The sequence below is a fragment of the Convolutriloba macropyga genome, chromosome 7, assembly GCF_964194025.1.
Source record: "Convolutriloba macropyga chromosome 7, txConMacr16.3, whole genome shotgun sequence".
Taxonomy (NCBI): Eukaryota; Metazoa; Xenacoelomorpha; order Acoela; family Convolutidae; genus Convolutriloba; species Convolutriloba macropyga.
Genome location: NC_134474.1, coordinates 70,069,816 through 70,090,860, shown reverse-complemented (window position 1 = coordinate 70,090,860; position 21,045 = coordinate 70,069,816). Strand labels below are relative to the sequence as shown.

Below are 21,045 nucleotides of genomic sequence, written 5' to 3'. Positions count from 1 at the left end.
AATGTTTTCAACTATAGAGAGGTTTTTTCGTGCCAGCAAAGTGACTATTTTCCTGAAGTTTGCACTATTAACCAAAAAGTTAAAGTTATAGTCTCCTAATAGTATATGCCTAGCTTCATAGTCATTTGATAAGGAATCTAAATAACCTTCTAGCCTTTCAAAATCTACAATGTTTTGTTTTCTTGGTGGAATATATATATATATATATATATATATATATATATATATATATATATATATATATATATATATATATATATATATATATATACAAGCAATAATCAGATAATACTGCTTATCTGCTTAGATCTTTATTTTTAGGGCCTTCAGAAGGTTGTGATCGCTTTTCACTTCAACAAAAGCCTGCCAAAAGTCGTTTGTGACGAAGATTCCTACGCCACCCCCGCCTTTCATACTCTCACAACTGCATAGTTTTTGGTAATCTCTCGGTGAGAATTGTAACGTTATGTAGTGATTATTGAGCCATGTTTTTGTCAGGCAAAGGGCTATTGGTTTAGATTTTAGAGTTTCTAAATGAATGTTTGGTAGATCAAGGTTTTTCTGAAGGGAACGTATGTTCTATAGAATAATAGTTTGCTTAATTAAAATCATCTACCTGTCTAAGTCTGTTGGGAATATGGAAATGAATCAAGAAACGTTTTTACTGCGACTGGCCTTCGTTTTGGTTTGCTATAGTTTTGCGAAAGATGTCTTCAACTTGCGGATAGGCCCCACATTACGTTTTTTTCGTTTTCTCCCTTTTCTCACTTCCCCTTCCTTTATTCCCATTTTTAAATGGGCTTTCTGCTGTATGTGCGGATATCGCAAATAGACACCGCGATAGCTGACTTATTTCTCACATACTTTGCGTTTTTCAGCCGCGTTATTCGCGGCTAGGCAACGAATGGCCTGCGGAAATTGCCATCAGATTATAACTCAGCTTCAAAAAACAATTAAATACGAAAAAAGAAACAGTTTTTGGTGTTTATACTATTTCGATGGAAAAAAACATCCTTAGTGAGTTCATTGAATATCTCTTCTTAATGAGTTCATTGAATATCTCTTTGATAACAACAACAGAAAAAAAGCAATGAAAACAAACTGGAGACTAGACTCGTTTTCTTGTGTTTGCTTTGACAGCTTATTCCTTAATTTGTTTTTCTGATTCTTGCTTTGACAAATTAAAGCAAAAGCTGTCAAGGCATACAAAGAAATGAGACTAGTCTCGAGTTTGTTTTCATTGTCTTTAGTTTTTGTTATCAACAAATTGTTTTTTCTTGGGCGGAGACCTGATGTTTTCTTCTGATCGCTTATCCGGCCTTTCGTTATTGTTGCTTTGTTTTCTTTTGATTGCTTTTACGTGGTCAAAATCCGCCAGCTCTTTAGCTTTCATGAACTTTTGTTTGATTATGCTGTTCTCAAACAGCACTGACACTACAGAGTTGTTTGTTGACGCAATCGTTTTGCGTTTTTTTAGCTTCCTTGGCTATCCTGGTTTCAGTCTCTGGAAGCGGTTTTTTGTTATAGATGTTTTTTCTGGTGACGCGATTGTTTTTCTTTTTGAGGTGCCATCTCTTTGAATAGACGTTGTTTTTTTCATCAAATTATAAGAACTTACAGAATACAGATGGTAATTGCATCGCATTTCCAGTATTGGGCAGTATGTGGCAATCCTTTGCGTTCTCAAACGGTATGTATATTTTCAAAAAAACTCTGAAAAAGTTTCAGTTCTTCTAAAAAATTAACTAATGTTTTTACTTCATCTTCGTGTACTTTCTACTCACAAGACCTGAAGAACCTGGGTTCTAACTTGTATCATCCATTGGATTCATCAAGTGATGATAAATTGATAACAAAACGCTATAGGAAATAACACGAGAAAAAGAAATAATTACAACGGTTTTATGCATTAAAGTCGTCAATAGTAAGGCACAGTTACAGCGCAAGGAGTTTAGAACCTTTTGGCTGATGGTAACGACCGCTTTCAGTGCTCGCTTTCACTATTAAAAACCTTTAATTTATGCTCTTTAAATTTGTTCCACGTCAATCGGGCAAGAAACTACTTTCTCAGTTTTTTTTATGAGTCAGATCATCGGATGAGCGTTAAAAATATATTTTGTTTGCTTTAATAGTTTTGTCTGGGTATCTTTGTTTGAGATTTCAGTTTTTTTTCAATCAATTATATAGATAAATGCTTCCTTTTTCTTTTTCTTCATAATGCTTCATATTATCATATTTCATAAAGAAAAGCTTTAACCCGTTTTCATTCTCTCAAAGGAAGCTTGCGGCATTTATAATACTTTTGCGTTTTTTTGTGTTTTTTGCTTTTGCGTCATCAATTTTGACTTTTGTCCTCAAAAACGTGAAAATAGCTCGGTTGGAGTGCATTAATTTCTTCGAGAGCCTTTCAGATTATTAGACTCTAAGTATGCGATTTACGGAAAATGTTTTGGAGACATCAGTTCATGGTGTGAAGGGTGGTATTAGGTGGCCGTCAGCCTCTCAGCGTCTATTATATAGGCGCTCTTTTTTTAATTTGCTTTACCTTTTGAGCACGTTGGTCTTTTTACATTAGTCACGATTTTCACGCTTGACTCGTGACTTAACTCACTCACTGTTTCAACTGAATGGATTTTAAATTCTTTTACGCATTGAATTACGCAATTTAGTGAAAACGGTCGTTAGTTTTAAGCTTCATAGCTTTCAGTTTAGAAGTTGAATTAAGTGTAGTTTTAGAATCTAACTGAAACTGCACCCCAATTTAGAATAATTTTTGACACTAAAAAATATTAAAAGTAGGTTAATTTCCTTCTCTTTTTCTTTTAATTCCGATGTGCATCAAGCGCATCAACGACGGATTTTTTTCCGGAAATTTGCTCGCTATGTTTAGATTATTTCCGTAAAATGACTCTGTGGTCACCAATGTTGCAAAAAAAATTTATGGTCGTTTTTGCTCACTTCTTGGATCTTTAGATTTCTTATATTAAGCTTCAGAATATGTGGACAAAATTTTTTCTGTTGTCTATAAAATGGTTTTGGTCCGTTTTCAGCTTGATATATTTATATTACAAACCAGGTCTCGTTTATAGTATAGTCCATTGAACTTATCGCTACTTTGAAAAAAGAATTAAACGAAACAGCGAACAGGTGTAGAAACTGCAATAATATGTCGAATTTTACTTCTTCAATAGGCTAATTATCTGGGCACCGACAAAATAGCATACCACGTACTATTAATTCTACGACAAAAAGAAGAAATTTGTCGTCTGAATCATAATCATTGATGGTGCTTTTGTTGTTTGATTGTGGACTGTGATGGTTTTCAGACTTCCCGTTCTAAATCCACGAGTGCTCTCGCTTCAGAGAAGCTACTTTGCCCACTGGTTGGTATTGGTCACCCAAACACACACACACACTCGTAAAAGTACTTCACACACCTTAAACTATGCATCAAATTATCACTCACATAATCCCGCATTACTTAACTGTTGCATATTTAGTACTTTGACATTATGAAATGTTAACTTCAGCTTTTCCGAATATTGAAATAACAACTTATATCAGTTGAGTCGAATGTCAAACAGCAACCGGAAAACATCCCCATTTTTGATCAGATGGTTTGGTGGAAACCCATTATTGTGTCCTAAATGGCAATTGGGTTTTTCGAAGTCTTTATTTTTGACCAAAATATTTGTTGTTGACAATAAAACTTTAATTGTTTTAGAATCAAATGAAGTAATGAGCTCAAATAATTTATTGTTTCTGTCTTGTAGTGGGCGGGGCGAGAGTAATTTTTGAAAAACGTGGACCTCATTTTAGTTTTAATGATGTAGATGTAAATCCGGTTGCTGTGTTGTATTTTTGGTGGACTTACAATGAGTGTGGTGATGTATGAGCTAGATTGAGTTGGGTTTGAGTGAGTTCACCGTAGTACCCTCATTGTACTTTAATATAATTCAATACGACCAAATGAGTCTATTGACTCCAAATGGGTAAGATTTAAAATCCGGTTCATCAAGATCTCGGTCAGGTATTTGAAGTGTCTTTTGATAAATATCTCTTGAATCTTTCATTTATCTAGGATTGTTAAATTCTTACCCTGTATAATTATTATATTAATATAATAAAAATAAATTGTATTCTGGTATCTTTATCATTAGTTTTGGACATAGATCATGAAACATTTTTTTTTTAAAAAAAAGTAAGAAATGGGAGCACCGGTGAGATCACTATTCGATCTTAACGATTGGTTTTCAATCGTCTCATTGTGGAAGAGAAAAGTATATTTCCTGTTTCGATGAGAAAAGTATGTTTCCCATAAGAGAAAAATTCAAGTGACAACGAAAAGAGTACACAGACGATAGTGTACTAGTTCACTAGAGACAGTTCTAGAGAGACTTTATTTTTCCGTGTATAAGCATAGTGTGATAATCATTCAGAATAAACTAGTTATTCAACTTCCGGTGCACAAAATTTTTCGTAATGGCGTTTGCTCAGTTGTTTAACTATATCAATGACATTTTAGTAAAAGCATCAGCAGAATATAAGTTTTATTTTCTAAAATAAACTCTTTCGAAAAACTAGTGTTGAGAGAAATTGTCTTATTTCGTATTTCATTTGATGTCAGAGTGGAAAATTCATTGGGCGTTGTGAACTGCTTTGTATCTAAGTTATGGTTTTCATTTCGTCAGATTTTATGAACAACTTAGAATTTTCGGATAGATGACGTTCCTGCGCAGAACAATTTTTGTTCTTTCGCGGATAATGAAAACTTGCAACTTTTTGTTTGAGAACTGATTCTTAATCCATTTACTTTTTCTGTCTGTTTGCATTATGCATCTATTGGTTGTGCCGTAGATCAAAATATCATATTGTGCAACTGGTTTGACATAAGCATTGAAGGCTGTGATCAATTGCTTATTTGGTAACATTTTTCAAAGTTATTGAAATAATGCATAAAAACTGATCAGATTTCTCCACACGTGCAACGTGCTCTTTAAAACTACATTTTTGTTAATTTTTACATCTTTGTAGATAAAAAAACTAGGCTCTGAAGATTTATGTCCATCATGATAAAACATTATTTTTGAGCTGTTTGAGTGCTGAATTAAATTGTTCTACTTTAATCAGTATTTAATGTGAGATTAGTGTTTTTCAAGTGAATTTTCTGGTGTTTCCTTTTAATTTCCGTTCTATAAGATTTTTTAATAGCCGCCGTCAGCCTCTCAAACTGTTTTTATTTAGGCGCTCTCCTTTTTTTTAAATTGGCTTTGCCTTTTGATCACGTTTTTCGTTTTACATAAGTCACATTTTTCACGTTTGACTTCTGACTTACTTCACTCACCGTTTCAACTGAATTGATTTTAAATTCTTTCTAGCATTGAATTAAGTAATTTAGTGAATATGTTCAAAGTCAAAAGAGCAAAATCAAAATAGACGGGATAAATCGATAAAGCCCGGTCATTAAGTCTTTTTGAATTAGGTTATCAAAGTTCATTAGAAGCTGATCTCAGTATTAAGCTTAATACCCTTCAGTTTAGAAGCTGAAGTACGTATATGTTTAGAATCTAACTTAAATTACACACTCAATTAGAACAATTTTTGAAGTTTATCAAAAAAAATTTGTCAATTTCTATATCTTTTTTTTTCTGTTTCAATCCCGATGTGCGTCGAGCGCGTCAACGGAGGCTGTTTTCCGGCAATCTGCAGTCTATGTTTTTTTAATTGCTGTATCATCTGCATATAAATGTACAGGTGATTCGGATTGGCATATGAGGTCTTTTATGTAGGTTTAGAAAGGCGGTTCCATGAAGGATACTTGTATACCGTACCTAATTTCTGATTGTGTGTAACCAAATTTCGCAAACTGCTTGAGATTGTTCAAATAGGGGTCTGTTATATACTGTGCCTCGTAATTCGTATCTACATCTATTAAGAATTGTTTGCGGACCAATTGTGCCAATTGCTTTTTAAATGGAGGAATGTGCGCAATTTCTTTTCTTACTTTGAATGCTAGGACAGATTATTTTTTTTGCTAACGTACTCGTACTCACTACCTCTACCTTCCCTCTTTTTTCTATAAAACAAATTGGTTTCCCCAAAGATTACTGCAATACGATTTAAATGGACTTTTTGAAAATTTGTAGATAATTAAATGGTAAAATTTTAAAACTGTATACTAAAATTTATAAGTATATAAGTCCAAAACTTTGCTTTCTGTGGATTGGGTCTGAATAAAACCTCAAATACCTGAACGAGATTTTGATTAACTATCGCGAGATAATTTTTGAAACCATTTCGTGAGACTAATTTTTATAAACAAACTTACAATCTGAACGGTTACCTATCTTGATCTTATCGAAATGCTTCATGAGAGTTCCACAGAAGTTTAAAGAAAAATAATTTGCCTAATCCAATTTGATGTTGAAATAAGAAGGTCAATGCGTTAATGTTGCAAATGAGCTATTTTAATTCCACAGCTCTTTTATAAAAGCTGATAATCGTCTGCCCATTTATTGAGAAAGGCGTCTTTATGTGACTAATTCAGCTTACTATATATCACTGTAGCTTTCACAGCATGAATGAAAGTTGTCTGATGTTTGAGATTTTGAAATGTAAAAGCATTTTTAGCATAGAATTAAATTAATCGAGTGGACCGAACTAAACTGATCCAATCAAATTTTCTTAAGGACATTTCATTTCCTCTTCTCTCTAACCCCTCCCCCTCCACCCCGCCCCTCAACCCGCAGCTCGCTCAGCAGTATAATGTGATTTAACGATGGATAATTACACCTGTCTGTTGATGTTCAATGCTGACTGAATTTTTTCTCCCGAAATTCAACTTAAGAGAGGATAAGCACAAGGGAATGTGATTTGATTTACAGTTTAGCTTCAGCAAGTCAGATATTGTACTTGATGCTTATTTTTATTCACACAATATTCTTGATTAACTGACGACATGGTGAGAAAAAATGTGATACGGGAGGCGGTTGTGAAGGTTGAGAGTTGAGAGACGACCGAGGTTTGATCTTTTCGGACCAGTGTGATTTTAAAAAAAAAACAGTTGGGTTCAGTGGAAAATGCTTTGTCCTAATATGGAACGTGTATGGTCTTGTAAGACCCATATAAGAACCATAAAAAAACCATATATGGTACCATTTTACCATAAAATATTGTGTGGAAAGGTTTAAATGTCGCGTGGATTGATTGAAGGTGCTTCTGGAACAAAAATAATAAACTTGAAATCTTGGATGCCATATAAGAATCATGTATGGAATTCTTGGCAACCATAGCAAGATCATATAAGAAATTTTTGATTGGCCTGTATGGAACCATATATGGTTCTTTGATATGGTTCCCACGAAAGGTCAACCCGGGAGTCCTGTTAATTTGTTGTGTTGAACTGATGTCATTTTAGGAGGCGTCGCACTATAACCGCTTCCGAAAGGTTTGTATTCCTGTTTGTAATCCCATGTCAGATCGGAACAACCTTATAGATTAGAGCAATCGTATAATCATTGTCATTAAATTGATCAGATTTATCAGTTGTCATTTTGGATTTGCCTGTTTGTATGATTCAATGAATGAATGAATTGAATGCCGTTTTTAGCCTCATTTGCTCATTTTTATTTCTGGTTTTTACTGTTCCTCTAACATATTTGTGGTCGTCTTTTGGCTTAAATTGTCTTCTGAAAGAAGATTTTTGGCTAATTTTATTTCGGATCGCCTGTTCTTAACTTCGACCTTCAGGTATCATCGGATTTTTCACAATGAAGAGAGATGAACTTGTTTTGTTTCAGAGTACATTTGCTTTTATAATTTTTCTAGAACTTTCTAGAAGTCTTGAGTAAAAAAAATGAACGCCTGATCTTTCAGCTGCTATATTGAAATCCAATTCCTAATTTTTCTTTGCTCAAAATCTTGACGGAATTTCTTTTGCTGAACTATGATCGAGCTCAAAACCCGAAAATTGAGAATTAAATGATTAATATCTTTAATTGTTAGCAATTATTCCTTACGCATTAAAAACTATATCCCGTTCATGAAAATAATGTACCAACCACAATTAAGCACTGATGAGATTGCTGTAAATTCTACTGTCTATTCCCCCTCAAAGCAAGATTCTCATATATGAAATTAAGACGACTCAAAATCAATTTCAAAACTGTAAAAGATCATTGTAAAGACATTGGCACTTATGTTTAGGAGAGACAGGTAAGTGTTTAAAACTTACCGCTCTGTTGAGATCTAAATATTTCTTTGTAAATTTTGGTTTAGAAATTTTTCTATCACGAAGTAACATGACCGTACAGTTCTGAATTATTGAGAATATTTAATACTCAGTTGCTCTATCTCTCTTACCACACTCATTTGATAGCATAAAACGCTCATCGTTGCATAAGCTATTGCAGAACGGCTTACATTCGTGCCGATTTTTTTCAACTGGCTGCAGGAAAGAATCTTTGTTTTTGTCTTATTGAGCTTAGAGAAGGACGGAAAATAAACATGATGCGAGCTTGCAGATGTACCAAAAGTGTCCAAACAGCTCTCAATTTTACGAAGGGATCCTAGCTTTGGTTACCAGGGAAAAAATACAATTGTTATACAAAAAAGTGATACAGAAATATTTTTATCATGGAGGTAATTGACTGCGCTTTAGCAGATCGTCCTGCCTTTTTGCGTCAATCGATTCTTGTTTGACAGTTCTTCGAAACTATATGAAGAAAAGTTATGATTGAAAACCAAAACTCATATTAGTTGTATGATTTATTTCAATTTGGTTGCGATATTTTTCAGTCAGCAAGCTAAATTATCGATATTTGTCAGTCTTTTTCTCTCGTAAGGAGGGTCAGATTTATTTTTCTCTTGCAGAGAACTTCAATTTTTTTTAAAAAACACTGGCCAGAATATAAATTTTTCTATACTCTCTAAGAGACAATAGATCGGTTGAAAGAGGTAACATTCCCGGGGGGTAGTTTTTAATGACCGCGAACAGTAGCTGCCCAAATTGTCTCAGCCGGCTATTATAGTGGCCTCTATACAATTTAAAAAATTGAATTGTATTGGAATGCTATCTTTTTTTAAAGATATCAAAACCTTTTCACACCTGTTCACCATTAAAACCTCTTCACACCTTTTCCGACATTTTCTTGTCAATAAGAAGGCAAATTTAAGGAGTGATTTTAGTCCCGCTGGACTAGTAAGAGGAGCAAAAGGAGTAGTTTTAAGGCGTGATTTTTTTGCGAACTGCCTTGAAGGTGAAGCGAGAAAATGGTGTATAAACAGATTTTGGGTGTTAAAGAACACCTTTTTCACGTGCGGCAATTCGACTTCTAATTTTGTTCTTTTGTCTGCATTTACTGTACGATTACTTTTCGAAGGTTACACATGTGCTCTAATAATGCTTAGTTACAGTTTTTCAAACCCCTCAAAAGTAACTAATGGTTTTTCGTTTTGGACGCCATTAGTCCTCTCCATGAATTAAGGGATTTTTTGGATTAATTGATCTTTTTGTTGCTGTTATTTTGTCTCTCTAATGACAATTCCTAATGACTCTAATGATGTATGTTTAAATTATTTTACTAAATTAACGAATTTGACACTAATTGGGTTAAATATTAGCGATTTTTAATTGCCCTCAAACGAAGTTTGTAGCATTTATATTAGTCCTGTTCTCTATTTTAATGAGATTATTTGCCTGACGGATTTTTTGTCTGAGACAATTGACTGGTCAACGGCGGCTATTTTTCGGCAAGTTGCCGGCTATCTTATTAATTTCGTCTTGAATGATGTAGATTTCCAAAATAGTCCCTTCATAATGTTTTTTTGCTTACAATTTTTTTACGGGAAGTTATTAGATCGAGCAAAAACTAGTTTCACTGAAAATGTGTTGCAATCATTCAGAATTCGTCTTTTTTTCGTGCATGGGTTTTTCAGCAGGTCTCTATCATTTTTCAGTGATATAGTTTGTTGTAAATCTGAAATTGAGTTTGATGCTAGCGTAAAAGCCATCGTGAGCAAAAGAGAATCGAAGCCATTGTAGCTAATGGTTAAGATGTCAGACTGACATCCTGGAGGTTTGGATCCAAATTAACTGTAGTTTAATGATTAATAGCCGCCATCAGCCTCTCAACGGCAATTATTTAGGCGCTCTTTTTTTTAATTCGCTTTACCTTATGATCATGTTTTCCGTGTTACATTAGTCACGATTTTCATGTCTGACTTTTGACTTACCTCACTCACTGTTTCAACTGACAGGATTTTATTTTCTTTCTCTGTTTGAGTTACGTAAAAATGTGAATACCGGAAAAGTCAAAACCGCAAAATCAAGAAACGGGACAAGCATTTTCAGCCCGGTCTCTTAAGTAATAGTGGCTTACCTTAGCCGAGGCTATCAAAGCGATTGCTAGCTGGTATTTTTGTTATTATTCTTAATAGCGTTCAATTTAGAAGCCGATTTAAGTGTAATGTTAGGAGCTATCCGTATGTGCAGAATTTGCACACCAAATAAAAAAATTTGAAATTCAGAAAAATTGTGTCAGGTTTTGTCTCTTTTACTTTTCTGTTCAACTGTAGTTTGAAGAATAATAGCTGCCGTCAGCCTCTCAACCGCTATTATTTAGGCGTTCTGCTTTTTTAAAATTAGCTTTACCTTAAGATCACGCTTTTCGTTATACATAGGTCACGATTTCCATGTTTGAATACTGACTTACCTCAATAGCTGTTTCAACTGAATAGATTTTTGTTTCTTTCACTCATTGGATTATGTATTGAAGTGAGTATAGTCAAAGTCAAAAGCGCAAAATCGAGAGACGGGATAAACTTAAAGTCCGGTATTTAAGTCATAGTTCATTAGTTTATCAAAGTTTTTTAAAGCGACTGCGAGCTGGCATTTTTGTTCTGCTGAATAGCGTTCAGTTTTGAATTAGTTTAAGTGTAATTTTAGAATCTAACCAAATATGAAGAATTTGCTCACCAAGTAAAATAATTTGCATTTAGATGAATTCTGTCACTTTCTATCTCTCATTTTTTTGCTTTTCTCCAACTGTAGTTTGATAATTAATAGCCGCCGTCAGCCTCTCATTGGCTATTATATAGGCGTTCTTCTTTTTTAAAATTAGCTGTACCTTAGGATCACGTTTTTGGTTTTGAATAAGTCACGATTTTCTTGTTTCAATTCTGTTTTACTTCACTCACTGTTTCATCTGAATAGCTTTTAGTTTCTTCCACTCTTTAGATTACGTAATGCAGTGAACACAGTCAAAGTCAAAAGCGCGAAATCAAGAAACGAGATAAACATATAAAACTCGGTCTGCAAGTCATAGAGGATTAGCTTATCAATGTTTATTAAAGCAATTGCTATTTGGCATTTGTAATATTTTGCTTAATAGCGTTCAGTTTAGAAGCTGATTTATGAGTAATTTGAGAATCTAACCGAAACTGTAGAATTTACACACGGAATAAAAAAATTTAGAAAAAAAATTTGTCGATTTTTATCTGATATTTTTTACTTTTCTGATTCAAGTCCAATGTACTTCAAGCAGGTCAACGACGGCGGATTTCCGGCAAGTTACCGGCTGTGGTATTAATTCCGTATTGAAAGATGTAGAATTCCGAAATAGTTCATAAAAATTATTTTTACTCGCAATTTGTTTAAGGGAAATTATTAGATTTAGCAAAAACTTATTTGACTGAAAGTGTGTTGCAAACATTCAGCATTCGCCTTCTTTTTGTGCATAGGTTTTCAGCAGGTGTCAATCATTTTTAAGTGATACCAATTGATGTAAATCTGAAATTAAGTTTGATGCTAGTATAAAAGCCATTTTGAGCGAAAGAGAATCGAAGCTATTGTATCTGATTGGTTAAGATGTCAGACTGACATCCTGGAGGTCTGGATTCGAATCATCTGTTGTTTAATTATTAATAGCTGCCGTCAGCCTCCGAACGGCTATTATTTAGGCGCTCTCCTTGTTTTTTACTTCGCTTTACCTTATGATCACGTTTTCGTTTTACATAAGTCGCGATTTTCATGTTTGACTTGACTTACCTCGCTCACTGATTCAACTGAATGGATTTTAATTTCCCTCACTCATTGAATTACGCAATGAAGTGTTTACAGTCAGGGTCAATTGTGCAAATCCATTAACATATAAAGCCTTATCTTTAAGTCAAAGTACATTAGGCTATCGAAGTTCATTAAAGCGATTGCTAGCTGGCAATATCATTACGCTCAATAGCGTTCAGTTTAGAAAATGATTGTGGTGTAATTTTAGAATCGAATCGATTATGCAGAATTTGCACACCAAATAGAAAAAATTTTTTCAAAAAGTTCTGTCAATTTCTATTTTTACTTTTTTGTTTGAATCCCAATGTATGTTGTTTTTGTAGCTGTGAGAGAGTGAGGACTAAATCCCGGTTTGTAGACCAAGAAATGTGGCTGCTGCAACCGGTTTATCCCAAAGTGACTGAACATCTAGTGTGGTAGGTTTCCTTGGGCATTTGAAAAGATGTTCTGTATTATAAGGCGAGGAACCGCAGCAGTTGGGGCAGGCTTCCGTAGTGTAGTCTTTGATTCTGCTGAGGAAGCTTTTCAGGTGCCTGGAGTACCCGCTACGTAGCTGTGCCAACGTCGGTCTCGTTTCTCTTGGTAGGTTCGTTTCTTCCATTGAGACCTCTGGTGGCTTTATTCGGTAGATACTCTTTGATATTGCTTCTGACTGATCTGCTGTGAAGCCTGGTCAGCCCTCTTTTGTACCATTTCTTGTCATTTAGGTAAACAAGTTCCGTCACATGTTTGTCAAAACGCATCTTGAGCCTAGGTTTTAAGGTTCTGGCTGGTTCCTGTTTCTGATGCATCGGGTTGTTCGGGTGTTCTATCTTGTATGACTGTAGAGGAAACTGCTGCGATAGGAGATTGTCATGATTTTTCCTCAGGATGGTTTTGGTTTCCCTGTTTAGTTCGCCCTGTTGAGTCATCTTCACATGTCTGGTTATTGTCCTGAGCGCTGAATTCTGGCTTGCTTTAAGTTTCTTCCAGTTTGTATCATTCAGTGCTGGCGTCCATACTGGGGCCGCGTATATTAAGACTGGACGTCCGATTACTTTGTATGTGCTTTGTTTTTCCCCACGTCGGGCCCGGTAGTGCTGATAGCACTCTATTCTTCTCACACAGTTTCTGGCGGGTTCTGGTGGCATGATCCTTGAGTTTGTTCGTTGAATGGAATGTCACGCCAAGAATCTTGGTGTTCTTCTCTGTTGGTATTTTGGTTCCCTCTATTGTGATGGGCAGTTCCATAGCGACCTCTTTTGTGCTTGTGTTGAAGAGTGTCACCGACGACTTGCCCTGTGAGAGTTGCAGACTATTCTCCTGAAGCCAATTCTGTAGCTGATGCAAGTAGTTGTTGAGAGAGCCGCATATCGCGAGTACGTTCGGTCTCGAAGCATATACCGTGCAAGCGTCAGCGTATGTAGTGATCTTTACCTGTTCTGGCGGGGTTGGGAGACGTGCCATGTAAGCATTAAACAGAATTGGTGAGAGCACTCCTCCCTGCGGCACACCGGATCTAATTTTCTTTTTATAGCTGCGAAGCTGTAAGCTGAGCGTAGCTATATTGCGGTGCTCTTGGTTTTTTTTTGTTTCGTCGTCTGACGCTCTTTTTTCATTTTACATTTGTTCACACAGCAAAGCTGAAAAAGTCAAATTTTCTGAATGACTTCTTCCTCTCACTAACGGCATTTGCGCGCGTGACGTCATTTCTCACTCGCTTTAGCAAAAGTTTTTAGGTTATTTGCGTGATTAGATTTTGATCATACGTGACTTACCTCACTCAATAAAATGACTTTTGCACTTTAAAACTTAAGTTTAATTTGAATTTGTTTAAGGTCAAAGGAACTCATATGTGCAGTGAAGGTACTTAATAAGAGGCTTCTGCGGAATGAATTTTAACAAGCTTTATTAATTTATCGCTAAATTTTTTTACCTAGTTTTTTGAGCGGCGTCGATTTTTTTTTCAATTTAGATCTGTTTCTATCTCTATTATATGGCACGCAGGTCTATTCTTTCGCAGCTATTCCGGCAATCTGCCGGCTATGTTAAGTAGAAGACACGTTGTGGAATTCTGTGTATGTGTCTTCCTTTGAGATACGCACCAAGACATTGTTTCTTCATCGGTGGTAGAGTTGATTGGCATATCGTCTCAAGGATGATGTTGATGTTCCTTGTGTCGATGCGGCCCGCATGTCTAGCTTAACCAACACAGTGGTGTGTGGAGGCTTATCTTTGTTGAGTCCCTCAGTTATGTGATCTCCATAAGCTCGGTGGTCGTCGATCTGCCTTTGGTGTTGGTGATCGGCTAAGGTGAGGTGTTTTTGTACGTCCGGAAGAAGATTTTACTCTAGCGCTTTTACCATTGCTGACAATAATGATACTGGGCGATAGCTCTTAGCTTGATAGACAGGTTTTCCCGGTTTTAGCAGCGGGATTATGCTTCCCGTCTTCCATATGCTAGGGACTATTCCAGTTTTTAGGCTGAGGCTGAAGATTCCAGCTATGTTCTGGTGTGCATTGCTTCCCACTTTCTTGAGATGATCGGTGAAAGTTTGTCGGGCCCTAATGCTTTCGACGGCCGAGTTCCCTTCAGGATAAGTTCAATTTCCTTGGCGGGTATCCTGATGCTTCCTTGGGCGCAATGCTTCCGTAATGATGTCCTGTGAGCTTGTTTTGAACACTTCTCTGTCGCGGGTGTGTACTGCTTGTTGAATTTATTGCTGCACTCCCGGGGACTGTAGATTGGTTTGTCAAACGTGATTGCTTGTGAAGTCGTGATCCCTTTGTTTCCCGACAGCTCTTTGATTGTCTTCCACAGCTTCTGGGATCCTCCTCGCACGTCACATTTTTCCAGGTGTTCACGCCATTTTTTCTCTTATGCGCGATCACGTGGCGTTTGATTTCTGTGTTCATTTCTTCCAACTTGTTCCAATTTTCGCTGATGTGGGTTTTTCTGTTCTCAACTTGTCCCTTTCCTTGCTTATCTTCACGGCATCTGCTGGAAAATTTGGCTTTAAGAGTGGAACTCTTCCGCTGGGGATATTCTTCATCGCTGCTTTGATCCGGAGCTTTCTGAACGCTCTCTACTGTTTGTGTACATCTTTCACTGTTTTCATTAGGGGTACACGTTCCTCGATGAAATTCATTAATGAAGCCTTCCCAATCGGTTTTGGCAAAATTGATGAAAATTCGTTTTTCAGATTTCATTTCTTGCTTTCAGTTCAACGTCTATTATGATGTGCTTGTGATCAGAGCTGAAGGCGGCAATTTATTTCCATGATGCCGGCATTGCTAGGGAGGGAAATGCGACTGAAATGTCCGGTGAGCTTGCACATCTATTTGTCTCTCTGGTTTGTTCTTGCTCGTTGAGGACAACACATCCCGCATTGTCGAACACCTCAACAAGATGACATCCTCTTGCATCTTCCTCCAGTTTTGAGTTCCATGACCGGCTGTGAGCAGTGAAGTCTCCTAAGATTAAATAGTCTTCGTCATTTAGGAGATGTTGCAAATAGGCATGTACCCGCTGGCGCAGCTGCTGGTCGGTGAAAAATAGATGTTGTACACGTTGATTTTCTCCTCGAGCTGTACTTCTATCCCGATGGCTTCTGTGTGTGCATCCTTCACATTGCATGTTAGCTCTCTGTACTGCACATCCTTGTGTATCAGGAAAGCTACACCGACACCTTTGTCCTTTGCTCTGTTTTTCCGGACTAGGTGGTAGTTGCAATTGCTTTTGGTCTTGGATTTAGGATTGAGAAGCTTTTCCTGGATAGCTGCTATACTCTGCACTTGTTTTCCTCCATGAAATTCAAGATTACCTCTAGCTTCCCATTGATCCCATTGCAGTTAAGTTGCAGAATTTGGAAGCCTTGGGGCAGCTTTTGCTTCCGGCATTGTGCACATATCCATGTGAAGGGTAATTTCTTCGGGTTTAGTTCTGCACAGCTGTAGTGGCTCCTTCTATTGCATTTTACGCACTGTATGCATGAGGGGTTGGCGTTTCTGCATACTGAGCATGGCCACATAGCTGGTCCTGGGTTCGTTTCTATTCCAGATCGTATCAGCAGGAATCGTAGGTACCCGGCCATTCTTGGGTCGCGGGGAGGGCCGGCCAGGCTAGCAGTCCCTCGTTCCAAAAACCCGGATGTAGTCCTCCCTCCTTTCGGGGTTGTTTGTTGGTTGCCTTTGGCCCGAATGTCTTCGATATCTTCGGGGTACTTCCGCGGCATAGACGCAGCAGCCACGGGAAGTCCCAATGTACGTCGAGCGGGTCAACGTCGGCTATTTTCTGGCAAGTTGCCGGCTAGTTATTAGTTTTGTCTTGAACGATGTAGAAGTCCGAAATATTCCCTTCATACTTTTTTAAATTTACAATTTACGGGAAATGATTAGATCTAGCAAAAACTGATTTGACTGAAAATGTTTTTCAAACATTCAGCATTCGTCTTCTTTTCGTGCATAGGTTTTGTCAGCAGGCCTCTATCTTGAATTTCTTCATAAAAGATCTGAATGTGTCACAACTAATTTGCAAGGTTTATGACAACCGCTCTTCTTACAAAACCGCTATATCTGCTTTTTAATGTCTCATATGCAAAATCGCAGAACTTATTGTTTATTTGTGGCCCAGGAAATTTTTTGTCTAGATTAGACGTTTTTTAGTATTCGATTATATATGTTTCACTGAGTCCGTTTCATTCGTCTCATTGCGCCTTTGCAGCCTAGCATTAAAAAAATTTTAAATGACTTTCAAGATATGTTTTATTGGTATCTTTTAGGTGCTGTTTTATTTGTATTTGAGCTTTTTGCTCGATTTGTTTGCAACTTATTTTGGTCATTTTGAATGTTTGAATGCTGACTGCGTTTGCAAGTCTTTGAGATTGTGTTAAATATAAATTCTAGCCTTCTTGATCTGCCTCTATATTGAAAATGGTTTTAGTGACGCGGACCCCAAATCTGCGGCTGCAACCGCCAAGACCCTCCCGAATCCACTTATACCAGGTGGAAGTGGAGGTGGAGTGGTGGGTGGAATGTTTGGCACGGGCAAGAATTTGCTAATACCTTCAGCAGCTGCAGGTATTTTTTGTGTTCTGTAAAATAACGTATCGAGTGTACGATTAAGGATGATTTGGTGCTGATTTCGATTTTGATTTGGTGAAGATTGGCTGTTTTTTCGCAAAGATTATTACGATCATCGATTTTGACCGAGATACTTTCTAAGATACGTGGTCTGGTTCCTTCCTAAATTTCTCAATGAAGAATATAATTCAGTATTTTGTTCGTCTATGTTTGTCTTGTTTATGTCTAAATGGGTTCCAAAAAGGTTTTATGTCTTAGGAGGATCACCGGGAGATTCGATGTCTCTGACGTCATCTGCACACTTTCCGCCCCGTCTGCTGAGTGCAGCAGCTGGGAGGGGAGATCATGTGAGGGACGAAGCTACCCTGATAGCATACCAGGTGTTCACTTCCAACAAGGAAAATGTCAACATGTGTCTCGAGATACTAAGACAGGTAGACATTTTAAGTGAATAACGATTAATTCCTCCTTCAAAGTAAAATCAGAAGACTTATTTTTCATATCAATAAATATGGAGAGGAGAAATAGACGGGGTGAACAGACCGACTTTAAATTTTCCATAATCCATACAAGATCCAGTCGTGAACACTAACTTTTTTAAGACAACTTATTTATTTTGCCGACAGTAGGTACATAGCTAACAAATAGTCCACTTTGTCGAAATGCTGCAAAGACAATTGTAACGTCCTAAAGTACGTTTTATATATTAATGGATATATTTTCCCCTCCTTTTACTGATCTTCATATTTAGTGCTATATTTGCTATAATCTCGAGGCCATACAGATTTGACTTTTCTGTCGTATTAAGATGAGAAAATGTATATTTACTTTATCAATGTCCTGTAAACTCTCTGAAGTATATTTGTTATAAGAACCACTTAATTATCTTTTGTTATTTGATTTGCACATAACGCAGGAATTTGTGATAGTGCTAGCAGGTATTTATATCTACATTGTACACTTTTATATGCTCACTTTATTTGTAGATAACCAAAATTGTCAGCTGAAATTCATAAGTCAAACATTCAGTGTTAGATTGAAATCTTTTCTTCATCTAGAGAAACTTATAGCTGTCGGCCTTGCCCCGAAGCAAAAGTTGAAACCGCTCAGGCCCTGTACTATAATGTCCGCGAAAAGAACGGTTTAAGTGACAAAAGCTGTGCTACTAAAAAGTTAATTAAATTAACGAGAAACATTACTTCAACAAATTCAATACACTAATATAGCTAGCCAAAGGCACAATACATGGTGACAGGAGTGTTGACAGCTTTTTCATTTAGTTTCTTCCAAAAAAAGTGTTTATCTTTTAAACTTTCCCATGTTTCTTGATGACATTGTTATTTGAAACATTACTTACTCATTTGTATGATTCAGATGAAGTTAGACAATTGCACAAATTTGATTTAACACTCTTTTCCTACGGAAGTCCCAACTTGGAAATACATCCGCAGAAACATACTCTATTTTTTTGAAGATGAATTACTCACTATTTTTATTGTTGGATTTACAGAAGACTACAAAGACAGACTCATTGCAATAGTATCATTCGATAATCAGTATGATTTCATATCAGTAATTAAGCACATTAAAAGGGAAATTCATCTCGACTTAGAAAGACTGAAATCTCAAAAATAATTCGAAAGTTGAGATTCTAACTAAGATTAGTACTTCATAATGCACTCAATATCGACGTCTCTCAACAAAGGTGTTTACATTTTACTGCAGCATTTTTTTCTTTATTTTTGCTTATTTTCTGATCTCAGCACTCTTCATTTACCTCTTTATGACAGACAGCGCCATTAGTTTTTCCTTCAAATTATTAATAGTTAATGCATCAGAGGTTGGAGCCGAAAAGAAGATGACCACCAATGACAAGGACAGCACACAGAGACACATACCCACAGAACGAGAGTGAAAATTGCTCAGTTGGTAACAAAAACGAGGCAACCAGAAAACTGTGAATTAGAATACACAAATTTTGGGTGCTAAACTAAAACACATTCTCACTACTTATACAGTACCCAAATACTCCCTGTTAATAAGAACTGCCGCTATTCAGATCAATTTATTGAATATTTAGGCTCTAACTACATACAATTCATAAGCCTCCAAACAAACAACCTTATTACCTCAACAATCATATGTGCTTTTGTTTCTGACAAAATAAAATAAATCGTGCTCCGAACTCAGAATGCTATTAACAAACGTGCATTAGTAATATTTACCCCCAAAAACCTGCGACAAAAAGCCCGTGAATTTTCAAAAATGGAACACCTTATGACCCATGGCTACGATATTGATTTAGATGACTTTGAGACTCTCCTCATCGTAATTTCAGAATAATTGTATTTCCAACCCGCTTAGATCATTACCTTTAGTTTCATTCAGTGCAGTTTTAAAATTATAAGAACTTAAGATGGCCGTTGACGCCCAAATAACGGTAGAACCCAATAGCGAAATCAAAGTTTCGCCAATTCGAGCACCTTTTTTGAGTTTTCATTGGTTTCGCAGAAATCCGCGTTAACTATCAATCGAACTTTCCACAACTTCACTTACGAGACGCAGCATTGTGATATTTCCAAACGTTGCCTGAAGCAACCAGAAACGACCTTCAACTAAGCCTCACAGCACTCGGAGATCACTTTGCCAATCAGGATCTTCAAGAAATCTATGTCCTTAAACTAGAACAGCTAAGATTTTATCCAAAAACTGACATCCCCGAAAATTTCCTGGTGAATTTACAAACAAACGACCAATGGGTCTACCCAACGCCAAATATGCCCGCAGTTGCAGCATTAGCGCTTCCAGGAGACGGAGGAGCAGGTGATATAGCAGGCACGCACGTTTTGATGGAGAAACAGCCTCACGAGCTGCTAGATTACAACCTGCGGAGGATAACAAAAATGAGCGGGTGAAGACAATTTTTATTAAATCCATGCCTGGCTGGCTTAGATCAAAACTAATGGAACAGCCTCCAGCCACGCCAGTAAATGATCTCTGTACTACTGCTAGACAACAGATGACAATCAGAGACATGTGTAAAAAGGACAAATACCCTGAAGATTGATTCAATGAAATCAACAACACAGTTTCTGAAAACTTAATAAATGCGCTCTCTAAATTGAACCAAGCGCAAGATTCGCTAGACAAAAAACTTCAAGTAATTGATGATCACATTATGGCAGCACAGATGGAAACTACCACACAAAGAGATGCAACCTACTCCCCTAACCGGTCATATAATAGAAATGAGCAATTCCCTGCTGCCCCGTACGGGCCAAGAAGTAACCACGCGAGTCAAATCAATCGCAACTTCTACAAGGGAAACAACTTTAACAGGCCGAAACTTCTTTAACAGAAACCAGAGACCGCGATTCCCAAACACTAATGCTCAAGTGTTATATCCTCGAAACTTCACACCTCAGCCAAAATTTCGAATGCCCACTACTCCGTATATGCCTGTGACTAGATCAGGTGGTACATTTTGTTATACCTTTGGTTACCCGAACCACCGATCTAGCCAATGTTCCCAGAGAGGTAGAACTAACAATAGAGGATCCTCATTTGCATTTAACCGATAATCAAAAAAACTAATAAAGCCACCTTTTACGCCGAGGAGTTGCAAACAGTTTTCAAAACCCATAGAGCAGTCGACTAAATCATTTGATTTTCACAATGTAAACCGAAAATTGAGATTATCACTCCTCCCCTATGTAAAAATAGAATTTGATAACTGAATAAGCCGTCGAGCATTAATTGAATTGCAAAAATTGATAATAATGCAGTCAAAATTAAGCAACCCGACTGAACTTCAGTCAAAATGGATGGAGGGCAAATAGTGAGAATAGAAAAACAAGCAGAAATCAAATATAAACTTGCCCACAGAGAGTTTGTTGAAGACTTCCTCGTCCTTTCTTCAA

General features: G+C 36.8%; 1 protein-coding gene across 5 annotated transcripts in view; it reads left to right on the top strand.

The window, feature by feature from the left end:
• Positions 1–21,045, top strand: part of LOC142343286 (ral GTPase-activating protein subunit alpha-1-like) — an 80,903-nt gene that overhangs the window by 34,370 nt on the left and 25,488 nt on the right. For 2 of the 5 annotated variants that reach the window (XM_075395087.1, XM_075395088.1), the window contains exons 9-12: positions 3,327–3,383; positions 7,418–7,447; positions 16,986–17,122; positions 17,384–17,559. In XM_075395087.1, coding sequence (XP_075251202.1) covers positions 3,327–3,383; positions 7,418–7,447; positions 16,986–17,122; positions 17,384–17,559 — 400 coding nt within the window. The remainder of the gene's footprint in view (positions 1–3,326; positions 3,384–7,417; positions 7,448–16,985; positions 17,123–17,383; positions 17,560–21,045) is intronic. The other 3 variants (XM_075395089.1, XM_075395090.1, XM_075395093.1) reach the window with 3 other exon arrangements.